The sequence below is a fragment of the Uloborus diversus genome, chromosome 6 (genome assembly GCF_026930045.1).
Source record: "Uloborus diversus isolate 005 chromosome 6, Udiv.v.3.1, whole genome shotgun sequence".
In the NCBI taxonomy this organism is placed as follows: domain Eukaryota; kingdom Metazoa; phylum Arthropoda; class Arachnida; order Araneae; family Uloboridae; genus Uloborus; species Uloborus diversus.
In genome coordinates this window covers 35,994,707-36,016,117 of record NC_072736.1, presented here as the reverse complement: position 1 = coordinate 36,016,117, position 21,411 = coordinate 35,994,707, and the positions used below count along the sequence as shown (strand labels likewise).

The window sequence follows — 21,411 nt, the reverse complement described above, 5'->3', positions numbered from 1 at the left end:
GTACGTATGTATGTATGTTGCATAACTCAAGAACGGTATATCTTAGAAAGTTGAAATTTGATACGTAGGCTCCTAGTGGGGTTTAGTTGTGCACCTCCCCTTTTGGTTGCATTCGGGTGTTTCTAAAGGGATCTTTTGCCCCTTTTGGGGGGAAATCATTGTTAATTTCATGTAAATTCAAATGGTGTTATTATTTGGCGGGCACTTGGCGATATACCGCAAGTCTTTTGGTCGCCAACTTGGCGACAAATTTGGCTCTTTTTTTTCTTTTTTGATCTGTTTCAATTTGGCCTTTGTTGGTGATATTTAGAGAGTAAACTATTGAATCACTAAAATTGCCAGTAATGGAAAAATGACATTAAATTGGAGTAAAAGGAAGTCATGTGATGCACAAATCAGCTCGTTTAAATCTCTGGGAGACCATCGGGGCACGTGGAGGCTTGTGACCGATCTCCAAATTACGTACGAAAAAAAAAATCCTGCTAACTTTGTTAAAAACTCAATACAAATATTTGCTTTCAACATAATTTTCATCATGCTTATCAAAATCTCTATTATATGTTGTACTTCTAAAAAAATCTGCTGCTACTAAGTACTTCAAATATAATGACTTCTTATCAAAATTTTGTTTGATATCGACATCCATAAGTGAAAGAAGACACTTTTTTTTTTAAAGATAAATGATGGATTTTGGTCTCTTCCCTACTATTTATTGAGAAACTGCCTTATGTTGTCAACTGAACGTTAGTTATGGCGTAAGGCTATTTGCAATTGTGTATCAAAACGATTCCACTTTTCCGTGGATTTTTTTCTATTGACAGTAATAGCTTTTCGTAGCAACTTTTTTAAATTAAAAATAGAAATTTGCAATTTACAGTTATGCAATTAAAATTATGCATTGTATTACAATTTACAATTATGTATCAAAATGATGCCACTTTTCGTGGATTTTATTTTCTTTTTATTTACAGTAACAGCTTTTAATAGCAAATTTTTTAAATAAAAAATAGAAAGGCTGTACGTAGTTCATTTCGAACAGAATAGAGAAGAGAATAGGTTACAGCCCCAATTTTGAGGTTAACTTGAGCATAATTCGAAATCGTTTCTGTGTAACTGTAGATGAAATTTTATCTTAAGATGCATTACATTTCTAATGATTCAGGAAAGGAACTGGGTCATAAGTAGCTCTATTGGAAAATTTGATCCGGTTTTGCAATTTCATCTTGCATTGATTTTGCACTGCCATTTTTTGCCTTATTGGAGGTATTTTTGCCATCAATTAGATGGACGTAGAACCACATTCCACCCAACATTAGAAAAAAACGTGTTAAATAATATCCACTTCCTTTAAATGTAAAATGCTAAGAATTTGATTTTGTAAAAAGGTATTATGGTAAATAAATGTATACTATTATAAATACTCCTTTCCTCCTATTTCTGAACCTTTTAAACAAGCGCTACGAGTTTATTAGATGATACTTTGATATATTCTGAGATATCAAAATCCTTAACTGTTAAATTTTTCTAGCCTTTCTTAAGATGAGATTTTACACGTTAAAATTAAAGTACAATAGTGCTTGAGATTTGTAAATTTTACAAAACCGGGTATTAATAATTTTTGAACATAAAATTTTGAATAATTTTTTTCGCAGTGAAAGAAAGTACTTGTGAGAGAAAGAGTAAATGCATTACTATTTTTTACGGTTTTTGTCTGTGTGTATGTATGTAAATTTCTTTCTGTGTGGGCTTGAAAAAATGTTATTTAACTTTTCTATTTCTTTATTGTACCTTTAAAGGTTAAAAAAAAAAAAATTTTAATGAGAGCCTATTGCTGTTAACATTTGAAGAAATTTCGAAATATTTTCTTGTTCCTGTATAGTATAGAAGCAGCAAATGCAAAAGAATATACTGCAACATTTGTTCTCAGTCTCTCGTTGGAAATTGGAGGCAAGCATTTGAAACCAAGTGGCGCAACCAGAATGTTCTCTCGAGCCTTATAACAACTCTTACACAACATACAAATAAACATGCTAGTATTGGCAATATGGCTTTAATTAATGGATTGGTGATTCTGGGTAAAGTCATCTTCGCACCTTGGTTTTTAACTATAGTGATCTTAGAAAAGAAAATAGCTATGTAAAGAAAACCAGACCTGAAAGATGGTGATTAGGTTTTTGAAATAAAATACTCTTCAGGCAATCTCTAAATGGTCAATTTATGAGTTAATCATTGTTACCATGATTTGGTTTTGGCGCTTTCCATTTAGCGCCACCATTTTGTATAGGCTGCATTATTTCTTAAGAAGACTAAGTATGCAATTCCATAATGCATTCTACATTTATATTTCTATTTTTAACAAAATAACGCCTTGGAGATGGTGAATTTTTTAAAAGCAAAAGGAAAGTGTTGAAATTGTTCATCTAAGATCACGCGTTAAACGTACTTCTCTTTTTTCTCTCTCTTCTTCCTTATACTATTGCTCAAACCCCTCTCCAAATAAGCTGCCACATTCGTTTAATTCAATTGGTTTCGAAATTTTGAACTACAATTTGTGGGAAATAAAATGGAAAAGCCACTTTGTTGCTATTATTCAAACCCTCTCTAATGAAGCTGCCACAATTCGTAGCCATATTCGTAATTTTCAGTTCAATTTATTTTGTAATTTTTGAACTGCATTTTGTGGAAAATAAAATGAAACAGCCACTTTGTTACTATTGTTTAAAACCTCTCTGAATAAGCTGTTACATTTGTTATGTCCAGTTCAATTGATTTTGAAATGAAATGCATTTTATGGGATATAAAATGCAAAAGTCACTTACCCTTGCCACGTGAGAAACTGCTTCTTCATCAACATTATTAATACCATAATCAGTGTCTTCCGCCGACGTTGTGTTCATTCCTTGGGCACTCGCGGTAAAAATCAAGCAACAAAATCCATAGACAAGTGAAGCAATCCACATTTTCATTTCGATTTATACAAAATGGAAGCTCAAGATGATCGAATTGAATATTTTTCTTTCAACAAATCGCTGTTTTGATATTATGCAGCGCGTCTCATCATTTGGTGCGCGAGTAATCTGAGTTGAAACCGAACGCTATTGCTCTTGCCGCATCGCCCTCAGCATCAGTTGCTCCGCCGACTCCCCAAGTCCGATGAATCCTGATTCACTCCTCGCCGGGGAAGAGAAACTGAAAACGCGAAGTTGCTCGCGGGACTTGATGTTCTGGGAGATAGTCGGCCGCTCGACCAATCAGGAGGCTGCGATGAGCGCGCGCAACCAATCCTGGTCAGAGGTAATTATCCATAAGCTGTGCCAGTAAGGCATCCGAGCACATCTTGCCGATCTTACAGGTGGCCCTACCGACCGATAGCTCGGAGCTGTCGTAATTCACAGCTTCGATAAAAATTTGATTTTTGCCGGAAAAGAAGAAGTTCCTTCTTTTTTTGCTTTGTTACTATTTACCTTGTTTAGCTTGACGCGGTCTAAATTGTTTGAAGAGAAGTTAAACAGCGTAAAACGTTTTGGCAGACGATTCCTTTGATTGTTGATTCCGGGAAATGTGTAACTAGAATGTTTACGGCAGTTCGAATGAAATTTAAAATAACCATCTAGTTATTCTTTCGAATTCGTTAATTGAAGTAATCTGAAGGAAATAATGATGGACTAAATAAATAAGGAATTTATTTATACTTCGAGCTGTCGTATTTCACAGTTTCCATAAAATTTGATTTTTTGCCGGAAAAGAAGAAGTTCCTTCTTTTTTTGCTTTGTTACTATTTACCTTGTTTGACTTGACGCGGTCTAAATTGTTTGAAGAGAAGTTAAATAGCGTAAAACACACGTTTTGGCAGATGATTCGTATGATTGTTTATGCCGAGAAAATGTAATGAGACTTAACTATAGTTCGAACTGAATTTAAAGTAATCATTTAGTTATTAATCGTATTCGAATTCGTTAATTGAAGTAATGTGAAAAAAAGCAATTAAGGACAGAATAAGTAAGGAAATATTAGGAATTAATTTAGACTTCGAGCTCTCGTATTTTATAACCTCGTAAAAATTTGATTTTTGCCGAAAAAGAAGTTCTTTGTTGTTTTTTTTTTTTTTTTTTTTTTGCATTGCTACTGCTTACCTTGTTTAGCTTAACGCGGTCTAAATTGTTTGAAGAGAAGGAGTTAAAATGTATCCTTTCATTTTAATACAATAATATTTTCCAAATCATAAATTCAAAAAGATTTATATAATAAAATACATTTAAAACTTAGGATCTTTTTTTAATTTTTTTTATTAGCTGACTTTTCTTTTCAATATTTTCTTTCTCCCCCCCCCTCTCTTTTCTATAAATTTGATTCTTATACAATGACGGAGAGTCATCACGTAGTTATTTAGTAAATGCTTAACGGAAATAGTTTGCCACAGTGTGAACTGATTCTTCAGAGAACAACTTTAAAATTTTAGAAACTAAAAATTTCCTAATGATAAGTATTTATAGAGTGTAACGTACATTTTGATAGATTCAAGCCACTTCTTTAATATAAAACTAAGAAAACATTTTTTGCTCAATAAAAAAAAGTAAGAGAGAGGCTTCTTATTTTTTCGCATACGTTTTTAAATAGTGAAAATATTACGTCATTAATGCTTGACTACTGTACAGGGTGGTGACAGATCAAGGAAAAGTCGGGGAACTTCAGTAGTCAGAGAAATATTAGGGAATTTCGAAAAAATAACAAAAATTCAGGAAAAATTGATTAAATGAAGAAAAAATATTTTTTTTTTTCGTTTCAAAATTAAGTACCCTAACTCCCTACACATTTTCTGCAGATTATTTGTTTTAAAAAAGAAAAATTAATGAGGTGCGATTATACACTGCCGCATATTTGTGCATCTTTTTTCCTCAAGGTCAAAGTATTGAATCTTAGAATGAACTTCCTAAGATTGCTTCTGTGTCTGTAAAGTTATTTCTTTTACGTAGCTTGAATTTTCTTTCCTTGCGTTCCATGCTACGTAAAATAAACAACTCTACAGACAAAGAAGAGGCCGTCAATTAATGACTTAGTTCCCTTGCCTTTACTCGTGGTCTTGAATTAATTAGCATACTGTGATCACGATTTTGAGAAAAAATCTTTGTTTTTTAAATTAATACTGATAAAATATTAAATACATATATATTTTGAAATTGATAATTGTTTTTGCATTTTAATGTTGTTTGTTACTAAAGTAATTAAGATTTTTTTCCCGACAAATAATGAAATCATTTAAAACTGAGTTGTGTACATAAGTAAATATTTTTATTATTTTTTATCAGTTAAAATGCTGTATTCATTCTTTAAAAATTAAGTTCTTGTTTTGAGAATAGCTCAGTATGACTGGTTGTTAAAAAGTTTCAAATTGTTTTACATAAATATGTCTATTATTTACGTAAGTAAATATACATTACTTCTATACTTTCACTATTACTTGTTATTCTTGCAGCAACAATTATACTGATGCTTGAAAATTCAGTTCAAGATTAGTTTCATATAAACTTTTTAGTTTTATCATGATTGGATATGTCTTTAAGAGTGGTTTTAATAATTTCTTATTAAAAAAGGAGCATCTTTTCAGAAAAATATTTTTAATTAACAACTTAAACCTTTTTAAATGCTGCATTTTAATTATTATGCAATGGTTTTCAGGTAGGGCAAAGAAAGGAAACCATTATCATTGGTAACGTAAATCGGGGAAATTTGTTGAACTTAATCAGGTCAAAGTCAGGGAACTTTTTTTTACAGTTTCTGTCGCCACCCTGTGTAATTTTGGCTACCCTATTTTTCTTTACTTTTTCATTTGAAGCTTTAGATAGGCATTGGAAATAATTACTCAATCCAATTAATATGTTTTTTTTTTGTTTTTATGAATGGTAGAAAATTACCACCAATCCTGCTGCATAAATGTATATGATATCTTTAGAAGTTTTCATAAAAATAAAATTGATAAACGTGGGAGAGTCCTCCCCCCCTTTTCTATTGTTTTCTTTCTTTCTTTCTTTTTTAGCCTGCTTTCCCATATAAAAGAAGAATATAGACAAATTCTAAGTAAATAAATGAATCAATCTAAGAATGAAAAACCAGTATAACTCGCCAAACTATGTCTAGGAGCAGAAAAGTCAGAAAATTTAATTGATGCAAAATAAAAAATTGATTACATCAAAATACTAAGACAAAAAGTTAAGCTTTTTGTGTGTAAAACTGAAAAAAAGTATTAATCAAAATCGAAATTTTCTCCGTGGATTTGATGTTGGGGAAAGAGATGATTGATTGATTCACTTATTTCAAAGTACTTTGCACTTTTACACAAATTATTTTATTTTTTAAAACGGTTTTATTTTTGGTATAAATCATTATCTCAAAAAGTTTTTTTTTTTTTTTGGTAAAATTTAAAAGATGAAATTATTTTCTAATAGGATAAGTACTGTATTTTCAACATTACTTGCTGGTATTTATAAATATAGTTCTTACTTTGTTTATTTTTCATTCAGATTCGAAATTGTACACTGCACAAAATTTTTATAGTAATTCCGTTTTACTATTTCTCTTCACGTGCTTCAATATTATAAAATGTGTAATTAAATTTGAAACATATTTATTAAAAATTAACATTTGTAGCTGGATTTTACTGAAACAACGCCGAACAGTCAGATAAATTGCATATGGTTTCGTTTTGGTTACAAGCTAGTAGTTTTCTTTTTATGTAAAAGAGACGTATTTCCTTCATCTGTTTTAATTGTTGGATCGAAATTTTTGAAATAGTTTGGAGCCTAAACTAATTATGGAAAAAGATATATGACTCACGTTAGAAAAATTATGTTAAAATACAGGAAAGTAGGCTGGGTTAGTTCTGCACGAATTATTTACTGTTTGTTTATGAGATAGCTTTGTATTCTGACATACTTGACACTTGAGTTGACCAAATAGGTCCAAACCTAAGCAATCTATTAGACAACTCCTTTGCATTTTATTGCATTTTACTAAAAAACTGAAATACTATACGAAATCAGTAAAGGCTATATTATAGATCAATTTCTTTTTTTTTTTTAATCTTAATTCTGTTAGGATGGAAGGGAAAGAAGAGTTTCATCCTATTTCCTACATAGAATGTTCGACATTTTGTATTTAAAAAAATTAGAAATCATTCAAACGTAATAAATTTAAATGTTAATTGTTTCTTTTCCCCAAAATGCTAAATTTGTGCTAAAAAATGAAAAGTGTGAAAATGCGCTTGACTAAATTTTCAGTTTTCCATCTGTTGCGGCAATAGTTCTAAAAGCGGATTGTATTCCATGAAATGAGACAAATTTGCATCTAAAAACTCTTTAGATATTTTACATTTACATTATATACAGCACGTTTCGAATTAATCATGATATGCTATCCAATATAGCATTTAAAAAACCAACAAAGGGTCTAATACTCTGTATTTTGCTCATGTTCCCAAATATGTAAAAAGCTAAGCCATATACTAGTTACTAACTAAAAATCGTCCATCTATTCTAGAAAAAGTAGCTTTGAGTTAGCAAGCGAAGTCTCGCAGACGATTTTTGTAGTTGACGTAAATTCAAGTCTCGGATATGGTCCAATACAATGCTCGTGTAGAGGCGTTAAAAATATCTCTGATTCCTGTTACATGAATATTACTGTGATTTGAGAAATTAAATTTATTTGATGGTAGACATACTTCCTTGCTTTTTTTTCCCTCAGTGTACAGTAATTAGTTATATTTTCCTTACAACCCTTTTGAAGGACGGCTTACTGTTTTATACCTCTGTTCTGCGGGGGGTTTTTTTTAGTGTAGAATAAATTTTTACAAGTTTTAGTACTTTTCTTTAGTCGTCATATTGATTTCCTTGCAGTATAATAGCATTTTTCATCACCTAATTGTTAAGTGAGTTATCTTTTTTGTGGTAGTATTGTTAATCCATTTTCGTTCCGTAATGAGTAGTATAGTAAACCCTCGTTTTACGCGGGGGTTACGTTTCACGGAAATGCAGCGTAAATCGAAACCGCGTAAATTGAGATATAATAGCAGTGCTAAAATAAGGGTTTGGTTCCGTAGATGAAAAAAAATACTTCATTCTAGTGATGACTAATTGTATAATATGTTTAATGTGCACTTATATCGATTTTCATGCATAACATGCATAAAGAAAACATAAATTAATTTCGTGTTCTGTTTATAAAGAGGAGCTGGCAATGATAGTCTTTTGGCAGTCATTAAGAATTTTTCTCTGTAATTCTTTGCGAGCATTAACGCATCCATGGCCACCTGCGTCATTTCCATGATAGAATCTTCCTTCACTAACAAATCAGAAAAATCATTTCTATTGTCTAGGAATGGCTCAGAATTTTCAATGTGAACGTTTTTGGTTGTGCGTCACCGATGTCGGTATCCTCGTTGGTTTTGGCCTCCTTTGTCACTCCTAAAAGCTCTTCCAGTGAGATCTGACCTGTATGAGTTTAATAACTTTACTTCTGGAAAGAGTTTCGGAACTAATCGCATAAAATGTCTCCAGTGGCCCAAGCACGATTAATTAGCACGCCAAAATGTAGTTTATTACGTGTAGTCGGCAATCTTTAGGAGTTTAGATTTTGAAAGAGGGGAAAAATTTATCTGTTTGCATTACCGCATCCGCGTAAAATAAAATAAAGGTGTCAAATCTTAAACCACGTATAATCGAAACCGCGCAAAATAAACCCGCGTAAAACGAGGGTCTACTGTATTATAATTTACTACAATTAGAGCCACAGGTTCATTTAGTTTGTGTTTTATGGGTATTTTTTATTAATGACTAAGTATCTCTAGTTAATTGAAACAGAACTTCAGTTTTCAGCCCAGCTTTCTTTGTTTGGTAAAACTTTTCTCATCCGCGACTAAAACCGAAAAGAAACCTGTTTCTCTAACAACTGCTTATTACAGTGTTGATGCTGAACAGCAATGGAATGTATAATTTATCTGTCATTATAAATTGCCCATCTGTCAAAAACCCTATAGTTATGTATCAATTGAAACTTTGTTAACTTCAAAGCTCAAAGGAACAACCGATTTGCTTTCTTTATTTTAAGTTCGTGTTATGAGTAAAGTACATGGTAATCATTTTGAAGAGGACAAGTTGAAATTTATGTTAAAACCAGTGTTGTGAAGCTACGTGTTTAACGTAGTAACTATTTATTTGGATACATATTATTTAGTTCATTAAAAATGGAACCTAGGTTGTTTGGTTTTAAGCTAGAAACTTTTATTTGGCGCCATCATGGCGCCTAGATTTAAATACTTATTTTAGACAATGCTTTTAAATGCTAAAATTGAATTACTATTTTTTTACACAGCTGTTTTATATCATGAAATAACTCGATGAGAATTGTGATAAAATTAATTTACTGAAAGAATTTCTATGTATCTGGTGGCTTTTACTTGAAGGCTGAAAATTTGCGATTTTTCATTTTATTTGATTATTTTATCCTTTAATAAATATTCTTATTACTCTCGAATCTATCCAATACACCAGAGGTTCCCAACCGGTGGTTCGCGAACCCCCAGGGGTTCGCGAGGTGCAGGAAGGGGGTTCGCGAAAATTTCTGTGCAATGGCGGATTTTTCCTAGTTTGGTAAAAAATTATAAAATATTCAATTTGCACACATAGTTACTAATTTTTTTTTTAATTTGAAAACGCGCCAGACTCTTGTATTAAGCTCAAAAAAAAAAAAAAAAAAAAATCTTTCAGTGGTTTTATAATCTTGGTTAAAAAGAAATTTTCTCATTTTTTTTTCGATAGACAACAAAAAGAGATATCCTTCCTTCTTTATTGCGAGGCGCCATGCAGAAACGTTGTATTAAGCTGTGGCGGGGATCACGATGACCTTAAAAAGGCGCCATCGCGTGGAGTCAATCAAATAATATACATAATATACATATGTCGAAAAAATCAAAGAATTCTCAGAAAATGCATCATAGGGGTATTATTTCTAATCTGGGGATTAACTCGGGAATTTCCGTCGAATTCAGTCATCGAATAGCAGACATGACAGCAAAAGGCTCCAAACTTAAAATTTATTACTGGATTTTACCCATCTGTTCGTTTTCAAAAATATATAACATCAGCATGCTCATAGTTCTGGGGAAATTGTTGTTAACAGACGTATTTAGAGATACTTTAGAGATGCTTGAAAACAAATGATTTTGTTTGCAATTGGTTTTGCTACGTGAACTTGCTACTCTGTTTGTGAAGTTATAATCGTGTTGGTAATTTTTATGATTTAATAACTTTCTGCTGTTATGGATCGATGGTTGAAAACTGGTAGTTTGGTTGAGCGACAAATAGACAAGCAATCAATCGATCAACCCTCAACATCAGCAGTAACTTTCGAATCAACACAGGATATTGAAATAGATAGCTGTAATGAACTGCCGCCTCCCCCGACTAAACAGAAAAGTGAACTAGGGGAGAAAAAAGGAAAAAAGCGAAAATATGACAGTGACTATTTACAAATGGGCTTTTATTTTACTGGAGAAGAGTCTGAACCTAGACCGTTTTGTCTTCTCTGCAACGAAGTTCTAGCGAACAGCAGTTTGAAACCGTCACTTCTGAGAAGACACCTCGAAACAAAGCATCCGACACACAAGGACAAACCTATCGAATATTTTAAAAGAAAATTGGAATATAATAAAAAGTGTAGCGTCTCTACATTCCTGTTAGAATACAACGAAGATAGTAAAATGGCCCTTGAAGCTTCATTTCGAGTCAGTTATAGAATTGCAAGATCTGGACAGCCACATACAATTGCAGAAAATTTAATTGGACCGTGTGCTAAAGATATTGCTAAGTGTATGCTGGGAGAAAAGTCAGCAAAAAAAATTGACCTGGTTCCGCCATCAAACAACACAGTATCACGCAGAATTACTGATTTGGCAAGTAATGTGGAGAAAGAACTTGTGAATAGAATAAAAGAGAATAATTTTGCGATCCAGCTTGATGAGTCGACTGATGTAGCAAACGCTGCAATATTACTTGTCTATGTTAGGTATATTTTTAACGATACAATTAAAGAAGATGTACTATTTGCAAAACCTTTGAAAACCAACACAACTGGAGAAGCAATTTTCGAACTGGTCAACAGTTACTTTGAAGAAAATGGAATAGATTGGTCTTTGTGTGTGGGTGTGTGCACGGATGGTGCAAAATCAATGACAGGAAAATTTGTTGGCTTTGTGGTGCGAGTAAAGAAGATTAACGAGAAAATTGAATGGACTCATTGCTGCATTCATAGACAAGCATTAGCATATAAGCGTATTCCCGCAGAATTATCCGCTACTTTGAATGATGTGGTAAAAATTGTAAATTTCATAAAATCACGTGCCACAAACTGCCGTCTATTTCACGCGCTTAGTGAGGTATTGAGAAGCCTTCATGTTACTTTACTTCTTCACACAGAAGTTAGATGGCTTTCCCGTGGCAAAATTTTGACACGCTTATTTGAATTGAAGTCAGAAGTCCAAGCATTTTTTGTTGATCATCCATTTCACTTGTCCACTTGCATATTCGATCCTCTTTGGATGCAAAGGCTTGCATATTTAGCTGACATCTGTTCAAAATTAAATGAATTAAATCTATCCTTGCAAGGTGCAGTTGTTAATATTTTCGTTGTATATGATAAAATTGAAGCTATGGTAAAAAAAATTGAATTTCTGGATCCAATGCCTGGAAATGGGTGAGTTTTCTTGTTTCGCTTCTCTTAGTAGTTTTTTATCAGAAAACTCAATGAAACTTGATGAAAGCGTTAAAAGAAATGTATGTTAACATCTGAAACATCTTGAACTAACTTTTGACGAGTATTTTCCTAATAGGCGTAACGTCCCTCTCTCAAACAACTGGATACGCAATCCTTTTGAAGGAAATCCATGCTTAGAGAACACCCTGACATTACCTGAAAAGGAAATGCTCATCGAGTTATCCTGTGATAATTCATTGAAAACTACCTTTAAAGAGCTCTCGTTAATTGACTTCTGGTTCAGTGTAAGAAATGACTATACCGTTTTGTCCAAAAAAACAATTCCAACTTTTATTACCATTTTGTACAACATATCTGTGCGAGAAAGGATTTTCCTCCTATACTTATCTCAAAGATAAATAACGAAGCAGATTGAATGCAGAGCCTGATTTAAGACTTAAACTGTTAGACATTGAACCAAACTTTTAGTTTCTTTGTTCCGTCAAACAGCCACAAATATCGCATTAAGGATTTTTTCCCCAATTTAAAGTATGCTTAAAAAAAATAGTTGGTTTATGAAACTTCTTGTTTATAATTTTTCTTGTAGATGTAGTTTTAACTTTTTATTAATGTTTGCACTTAATGATATTTTACAATTATATTTTTGTTTATTGCAATCAAATGCTGTAAAAAATGGAAAGCAAACATGCTGTTTTTTTATTGTTTCTTACATGTTACTAATTTCAACATCAGGGGGTTCGCGAACTTTTTTGCCTGTTCCAAGGGGTTCGCAAAGAGAAAAAGGTTGGGAACCGCTGCAATACACCATTGAATTCTGAGCAAGGCAGTTTTTAGCTACTTTCCCAGTAAAAGTTAGAAAAGAAGAAAAAAGCATGAAAGAAGGCTTAATGCATCTTCGCAAAAACAAAAAAAAAGTCAAAAATAAATAAAATAATTAAATAAATATCGAAAAATTAAAAATTGGAAAGTAGGGTATTGAAATAAGGGAAAATGTCTGTCGATCTGTCTGTCTGTCCCCCCTAATAACTTTTGAATGAATAGTCCGATTCGAACAAACTTTTTTTTGTTCGAAAGATCTCGGCGAGGACACCTCATTCCCATATTTCACTTTTTGATTTGAACTATTTATTGTACAATTTTGAACAGTTCAAAAAAACTTAACATTAGTGCCGACGGGGAAATTCAAGGCAATTCCGAACTGTGAGGCGAATTTGCGTCAAACATACTTTGTAGGAAAAAGATGAAAAACTTGTATATAAAATATATCTTTTTGATTTGAACAATTTTCCGTTCAATTTTGAACAGTTCAAACTCCTTAACATTAGCGCCTACGGGGAAACTGAAAGTCAATGTAGATTCCGTACTTGAAGGAGGATTTACTTCAAATAAATTTTGTTGGCAATAGCTCTTGACGCCAGACTCCGACTCCGAGAATTTAGGGGCACCTGACTCCAACTCCGACTCCTGTGCCCAACAATTAATCGGACTCCGACTCCCCGAATTCGACTCTGACTTCGTAGCTTTGGCAAAAATTTATACACGGACGACAAATGACTGACTCCGATTCTTGGATATTCGACTCCGACTCCTTTATCCCAAAATGAGATTGACTTCGACTCCGCAGCTATGGCTTTAAATGTGAAATAATTATTGTTGATATGACTTGTTTTTATTTTCACGCTAAAGTTTTAATTTAGGTATTCAGTTTTAGGCGAATAAACTCGAAGTCATATATGTTTCTACATAAAGACATGCGCAGACGTTTTTTTTTTTTTTTTTTTGGACAATGAAAATTATTTCTTTAAGTTGACATTTTATTGTTTTTTTTTATTTATTTTAGTAAGTGCATTAATTCATTTAAAAAATTATTTTTGGCAACAGGGGAAAAAGAAACGATTTTTTTTATTTTGATATGATGTATTTATTTTAATGAACTTATTAATTTTAATTATTATTTTTTCGTTTTGAAAGCTGTTAAAGATTTTTTTTAAGGAAAAAAGTGTATTAGCTGCTTTGTTTAAAAGGTGCTGCTATTTTATTTGTTCGTTTTTTTTTCTTTTTTTAGATGAGCAAGAAATATTTTATTCCTAGAAATGAGCTTAAAATATTAAAAAATATATATATGTTTGAAACAATTTGCGATTTTAGCTATTTTTGAGAATATTGATCAGGTACTAGAAAGTAGTATGGGCATACGGGAAAGTAGTCTCGTTTAGTTCTAGACGGAACTTCTTGTTAAGACTGGAACTTGACTAGTTAATTGATCCAAATCTGCACATCAACAAGTGCAGTTGTTTAATTCAATTCATTTTATACTTTAAAAGTTTTAAAATGCTTGTTCTATAGCGCTAATACTAAGAGAAAAATACCATCAAATTAGTTTGCAACACTAAGGAATAAAATTGGAAATAAATATGATGTAAGTATTCAGAATTTTTTGTATCAGTCGCATCTGATTCAATTAAACATTTCTGTTTATTATTCTTTCGGAGTGTTTTTTTTTTTTTTTTTTTTATACCTCCTCAAAAAAAATATTTCTACTCGTGAAAAGAAATTAATAAATAAAAATAAAAATATTTCAACGTGCTTTTACATGCAGCATAAAATAACTTATATTCTAATTAATAAACGAATGATAACATACTGATCTATTTTTGAAACTCATCTTATAAACACACATTTGAAGCTTGAAAATATTTCTGTTCAGCCCGACCAGGTTTTTGATATATTACAGGAATGCTTGTAGATTAGCACCTTTTCTGTCACTCCTTGAATTCTCTTGAAGTATCGTGCGAAAGTTCGGATTTATCGTTCTTCCGACACAAAAAGGCCACTGAAAAATCATTCTCAATCTTACTTAATAACATTGAAATCGGAAAAGTCAATGGCGCGTAAACAAAACTAAGAACTGTTTAGCCTTTTGTTTTAGTTGCCCATGTTTTCTCACCGCCTTAAAATCTTTAATCAACGTGCCTGGTCGGAATTTTTAATATTATATACAAGCATTACAGATGTTCTACATACAAAAGTAAGACAAGAGGTTTCTCACTTTATGTTCTTGTACACATTCCAGCAGTTTCTGGAGCGTGGTTCTTGCCTAACCAATGCTTGTCTTCAGCAAAGTGGACATTGAAGATTAAAGTCAAACATAATTGATTTATTTGCTTTAAAAACGTCCTAAGTGCGTATTAAGTCTTTGGGATGATGTGGGATGTTATTTCTGAAAATATTGCCATTATTCTGCGGGTCAGAAATATCCTGGTTCAAAAAGGGATCAAAATAATCAATTGCAACTTTAAATCTGAAATCGTTCTTCTTGACATCATAATGAATCTTTCCCAATCAGACTAATCTGGTTAGATCACAAAGTTGAATAAAATTGGTTCATGAAGTCCGTTTGTGGAACAATTAATTCTTTGGGGAACTCGTAATTGTTCCTTAAGAGGAAATGATTCTTGCATAGCCTTTTCAAGAGATTGTCTCACAAGTCAACATTTTAAAAGAGGGTGGCAGTGCAAATCAAGTACTTGTCTCCAAGATTTCTTCAGTGTCCGCTATCCCCAAACGACTAAGGGTTGGGTGGGTCTTTGGGATCGTGACCACACTCTTACGCGGCCAGACATAAGCTAAAACTTTATTTTAGTGACTTTAAATTTGAGAAAAAACGGGAGGAAGAGCCTCAGCCTCCCATTTTTGCACAAATAGCGTAGTTATGACACCCTACCCCCCCCCCCCCCCCTTTTTGATTTGTGTGCTCATATTTTAGTAATGATCCTTTCCAAAACCAGAAACTGGATAATTGTTATTATTGAAATTACTAATCCAGGATGAATCAATGCCACCAGACGTTCAATTTCGTTTTTCACTTTCGTTCAAGAAATGATTTTAAAATACTTTTGGCAAATTCAATAAAAATGTCGCCGTATTTATGAATTCATGTACTAATTTACTTGATCGCGGTCATCATTTTCCGTGTTCTTTCTGAATCATTTCTCTCTTATTGTCTGTCTTCCAATTATCGTTGAGTTTTATGGCATTTTTCTACCAATGCATTTCAATTTTTTTGATCTTCTTTCTGGTTAAAAAATAATCTGAGTAGTTATCTTTAAGTGAAGCAGCACATCAAAAAAAAAAAAAAAAAAAAAATCATCGCTATTGGATTTTTTATTATAAACTAGTGGTACCCGCACGGCTTTGCCCGTAATAGAAAAATTAAAAGGTCTTTTGGCTCGCCTGTATATTTACAGATAATGTGTGGTTAATTTTCTCGCCAATTGGCTTGTGCCCATGTTACGGTTCCACGTTATGCTAATTTCGTAATTTACTCGCCCATCTTATGTTATTTTTGTCCTTAAATTTGGAATAGAAAAAGAACCACATCGAATTTTCGAAAAATCGCTTCGAGGTGCACACCCCCATGCTACAAACTAACTTTGTGCCAAATTTCATGAAAATCGGCCGAACTGTCTAGGCGCTTTGCGCGTCACAGAGATCCAGACATCCAGACATCCTCCAGACAGAGAGACTTTCAGCTTTATTATTAGTAAAGAAGTGATAGAGAAGAATTTTTTAGTTTGAAGAAATGACATTTTTTATGAAAAACAGGAATTTAAGAGATTACAATAAAATTATTTTCATGAAACGAGATTTTTTTTAGCAATCGCGATTGCTTATTGCTTTCATTTGACTGTTTTGATGTGCTATAATTTTATTTTCCCACCAGCACCCTCTGCAACACCACGTCGACCGGCCGCCTCACGATGCTGCTCCTCTAGCGTGCAAAGTCTCCAGGTTGCGTCAATATCCTACACTTACACGCATACACGCACGTACACACATACACACACATACATAAACCTATACACACCATACATAAACCTACACACATACAGACATCTACACAAACACACAACTACTCACACACTCATGCCTGCACACAGACACAAACACATATGCCTACACACACATACACATCCTCCCACACACACACATAAACACTCATACACACAACTACCCACACATTCATACCTGCACGCAGACACAAACACACATGCCTACACACATTTATTTTTTTATTTATTTATTTATTTATTTATTTATTTTATTTTATTTTATTTTATTTTTATTTTTTTGCATTTCATAGTTAACAGTTAAATGATGGAGAACAAAAACAAAAAATAGTACTCTGTTTTATTTTTTTTTTAACTTGTATGCCATTTTTTGCTTTGTGACGAAATGTTTTTAACAACTCAAGCTTTTGGACTTTGCAAAACGAAATTTCTGCTAGTTACGTATAAATTTATTGTTTTAACTGATGAAAATTTGTAAGATACAGAAGTTACAATGAGAAACTTAATTTGAAGTGCCCATGTCGACGATCTAGTTCCTTTCAATGATGCTGTTTTGAACTGTCTTGACATCTATTGGCATCTGGCCTGGAATGGAGCGACGCAAATGAGTTGCACTTCATCCAGCCGTCAACGAAATGTTTCAAGTCTTCCAAGATTACCAAAGAGAACAAGTTATAATTGCCCAACTTAGTACTGGTACGACCAGATATAGACATCGACATCTTTTCTCCCGAGAAACCGTGATCTGAAGATATGCAACACATACAATGTCAATCAGACAGTGTTGCACATCCTTTGCAATTGTTCAATTTTCAATCGTATCCGCTTTAAATTTTTTAACCAGTTTTATCCATCTATGAAGGAACTATAGGGGACACACCTCATCTTATATTATTCCGCGTTCTTCGTGAGTTTAGATTTCTCTCTTTAATTTAGTATTCGTCCTTATGTCCTTGCTTTCGTCTCGTCTTTCTTTTGTTATTCATGTCTTTTATGTTACTCAAAATTATTTTTCATTTGATTCTTTTAGTTTCTTGTTCAAAATTTAAAACTTTGTTGGTGTGTTGATTTCGGCAAAGCTTTTCAAAATTCTAGAAGTTTTAAGTCCTTTACTCCTTAAATAATTTCACTTCTTTTTGCACTCTTTCCTTCTCCCTAATAATCGTGTGGCGCAGAATAGCCAAGGCTCTTGCTCCAAAAAAACCCAGTAGAACCAGCCAACCATGTTGGTCGACAAGGCTTTAGTGTAGTGCACCTGAGGGTTGTTGCATCTGTCCATGACTGAGTCTACTTTAAAATAACTCTCACTTTTGGCTTTTGGTTTGTTGGAAAAACTTTTTTGATCCCCCCCCCCCCATGAAGCGACGTTGGTTGAGACCAATAAGAAATTAATTCTAACTGAAAACTCGCGCCAAACTTCCTGTTAATTCCTCCATGAAAGTCTTGATTTACTGATCGCGTACACTCTGCCCGCCCCTTTTCCTGCGAATTTGATGTTTTTGACTCTTCTGCCGTGATCCAACAATGTTGAGGCGCAGCAATGCTGTTCAGCGGCAGGGCCATGATATCATTCCAAGACATGATTTAAACTTCTTCTTTTATACAGTCACCCCGGCACTAGCGCAGCCAGAAATACCTTCTGGAGGGTGGGGGGTGATGAAAAATATCATCTGGAGGAGGTTTTTTTGATGAAAAATACCTTTTAAGGGAGGTTTTTTGATCAAAACAGCTCTTTCATATGCATAGACTACTGAATTAGAATTTGCATTTATGTTAAAGCCAACGATTCTGGGAAGGGGGGATTCATCCCCCCCCCCCGCTGCGTCGCTGCACCACGGCAGAAACCGTCGAATCATTAATTAATTCTATCGGTCACGTTCTTTGTTTTTTTTTTCCGATGCAGTCCCATTATTTGGTTTGTAATGCAGACTGACCTTGAGTGTGCAAACAGTCAAGTTGGAATTGACTCTGAAGAGATTCGGGCGAGCATCTCATCTCTTTGCTTTGCCATCGGATTGGAAGCATCGGTTCGTGACCGCTAAGAAACGCGTGAGCTTTCCGCTTTGTTGCTGAATTAAACGTTTTCGTCAATCCCCGTATTATCTAGAAGGAATCGGCTCTTCGTTAACGGAACTTGTGTTTATCAGTCGTGGGTTGTACTTAATCTTTGTTTTTATTTTTTATTATTTCATTTTATTTCTTTTATTTACAGGTTTTATTTAAATTTATTCACTTTATTTCTTTTCCCAGTTTTTTTTTTTTTTTTTTTTTTTTTGAAATAGATTTTAATATAAGGTGAATATATTTCAAAGTCCAAAATTCGTGACGCTAAAAATGTATTAAAAAAATTTATTACTTATGTTTTTACTAATAAATTGTCACAGGGGTGCCACAAGGGGAGATTATGGAGCAAGTTGCGCCAACAATATTTTTGGAGGGACTTCCTTTTTTTTTAAATTCATTTATTTAAATTTATTTATTAATTTATTATTTTTTTTAACTGTGTAATTTATTTTGTTTGTATTTTATTTCATTTATTCATTTTGTGTGTGTGTCATTGGCTTAGCACAGAACTTTTCTTATAAAATAAGAATAATAATAATTATTATTATTAAAATAAATAAATAAAAAAGTAAATGAAAAATACATTTAAAAAACAAATAAAATTTTTAAAAAGAGAGCTAAAAAATAAAATAAAAAAAGGAAAGAGGGTTGTGAAAAGGGGGGGGATTTTTACCATTGAACTTGGGGGGGGATGGGCACCCCTGAATTTTCATTATTATAGGTTTTTTTTTCCCCTCTCAAAACGAAACTTTCATACTTAAACAAAGAAAGCAAGTTTGTAACCCTTGTAAACTATTTAGCCTTATATTTCTATGAAGCATGAACATTTTTTAGTTCTTCGAATAATAATATAAAGTCCGTTTTTACTTCCTTTTACAAAAAAGGAAGTAGTGTATTTGCGAAAAAATTTTGGCCCTAAAATAGGCCTTAATTTCCATTTTACTCGGCCCCGAATGAATGTTGAGTTTTTTGTTTAACCCAACCACACATGGATATATGCCTAAGAACGTATAGACACCCGAAATATCCATTTTAACCATTCCCGAGTTAATTACAACAAGTTTTCTTGTGACGTCTGTATGTGCGTATGTATCTCGCATAACTCAAAAACGGTATGTCCTAGAAAGTTAAAATTTGGTACGTAGACTCCCTCCCTTTTTGGTTGCATTCGGATGTTCCTAAGGGGGTCTTTTACACCTTTTGGGGGAAAATCATTGTTAATATCAATGCAAACTCAAGTGGTGTTGTAATTTGGCAAACACTTGGCAACCTGTCGCCAAGCTTTTGGTCGCTAAATTTTTTTCGCCAACTTGGCGACAAATTCAGCGGTTTTTATTTATTTATTTATTTATTTATTTTTGAGCAGTCACGATTGCTTATTGTTCTCACTTGACCGTTCTTGGCATTGTGGTTCCTTTTTCAGCTTGAACCCTGGGCCTCTGCAGCACCACCGCCCACCGGCCTCTGCAGGCGGCGCGGCTGCTCCGGTCCTGAGCTATCCGCTTCTCCTGGTCGGAGGCGTCCGTGTCTTGTACACATACATGCTCACACACATACTCACTCACATATATACACACGCCTACGTGCATACACATAGATCTACGCACTTACACAAGCCTACACATGCATTCATGCGCGCCTATACGCGCACGCACACACACACACACAAACTACACGTACGTAACCGCTTAGGAGGATGGGCAGGCTTCGGGGGACAAGAGCCGTTTCTAGAAACAATAACTCCGATGATTAGGGGATTGCGAAGTACATAATTTGAATTCAAAATGTCAGTACTCAAATTAATTTTTTTATTTATTTAATTTGGTTTTATTTTGGTCACTATTGCGATTAACCATTGAATCACATTAAAATGTCCACTATGGGGAAAATTAACTTTTTTTTTTTACTTCCGTTTGCAACAAACTTGGGGCAAAAATATTTAAAGTGTTTCTTTGCTTACTCCAAGGCACTACTATTATCATTAAATTGACGTAAAAGGAAGTCATGTGATGCACACATCAGCTCGTTTAATTTATTTTGAAGATTAACTCTCCCCTTCTCGGGACCATTCAGGAGAAATGCTATGAGTTCGGGGCTAAAAATTAGGTGTTTTCCCATTTGGTTCAAAAATATCTCCATGGGGGGCTTCCGCCCAACTAACCAGAAACACGATTGACCAATCATGTGTCTTCCAACCCTACGTAGGGTTTGAAGGGAGGGGCTTAGTGCTCGGACATTCAAGGCTGTTTTCAAGAGTAAATTTCTAAGCTTAACAATCTGGCGCCTTAGCTTGGCGAAATTTTTAGCACCATTCGGGGTTCAGGGCGTGGGTTGGCATTGAAAAGTTCAACGTGGTATAGAAGAGAGTAGCTGGGATATCACCATTCGGGATTCGGGAGGGGGGGGGGGTCCTTTTGAAAAGTTCTACGTGGATTGTGTCATAAAAAATCCTGCATTTATCTTACTCGCAAATACAAACCCCAGTTGCTTAAAATATCATTACAAATTAGAATTTATTGAGGTGATTTGCTGCTACTCATCGGTAACTTATAAACAATTCTATCGATAAAATTGTGAAATGAAGTTTGAAACATTATCAGATGCTCTCATTTTTTGTTATCAAGTTCAAATTAAACTTTGATTACAAAGACTAATTCTTAATAAGTTGTGTTTTTAATCAATATTTAATATTTCATAAGGTGTAAAAATTAGAAATTAAAATGCTGCAAAATTT

The 21,411-nt window shown here is 33.5% G+C and overlaps 2 protein-coding genes across 2 annotated transcripts in view; one reads left to right on the top strand and one right to left on the bottom strand.

Annotated features, from left to right (window-relative positions):
• Positions 1–3,030, bottom strand: part of LOC129224630 (uncharacterized) — a 66,785-nt gene extending 63,755 nt beyond the window's left edge. The window contains exon 1 of the mRNA XM_054859115.1: positions 2,820–3,030. Within this exon, the coding sequence (XP_054715090.1) occupies positions 2,820–2,966 (147 nt within the window). The 5' untranslated portion in view covers positions 2,967–3,030. The remainder of the gene's footprint in view (positions 1–2,819) is intronic.
• LOC129224339 (elongation factor-like GTPase 1) overlaps positions 1–21,411 on the top strand; it is a 328,060-nt gene that overhangs the window by 134,134 nt on the left and 172,515 nt on the right. The gene's annotated exons all lie outside the window — the stretch shown is intronic.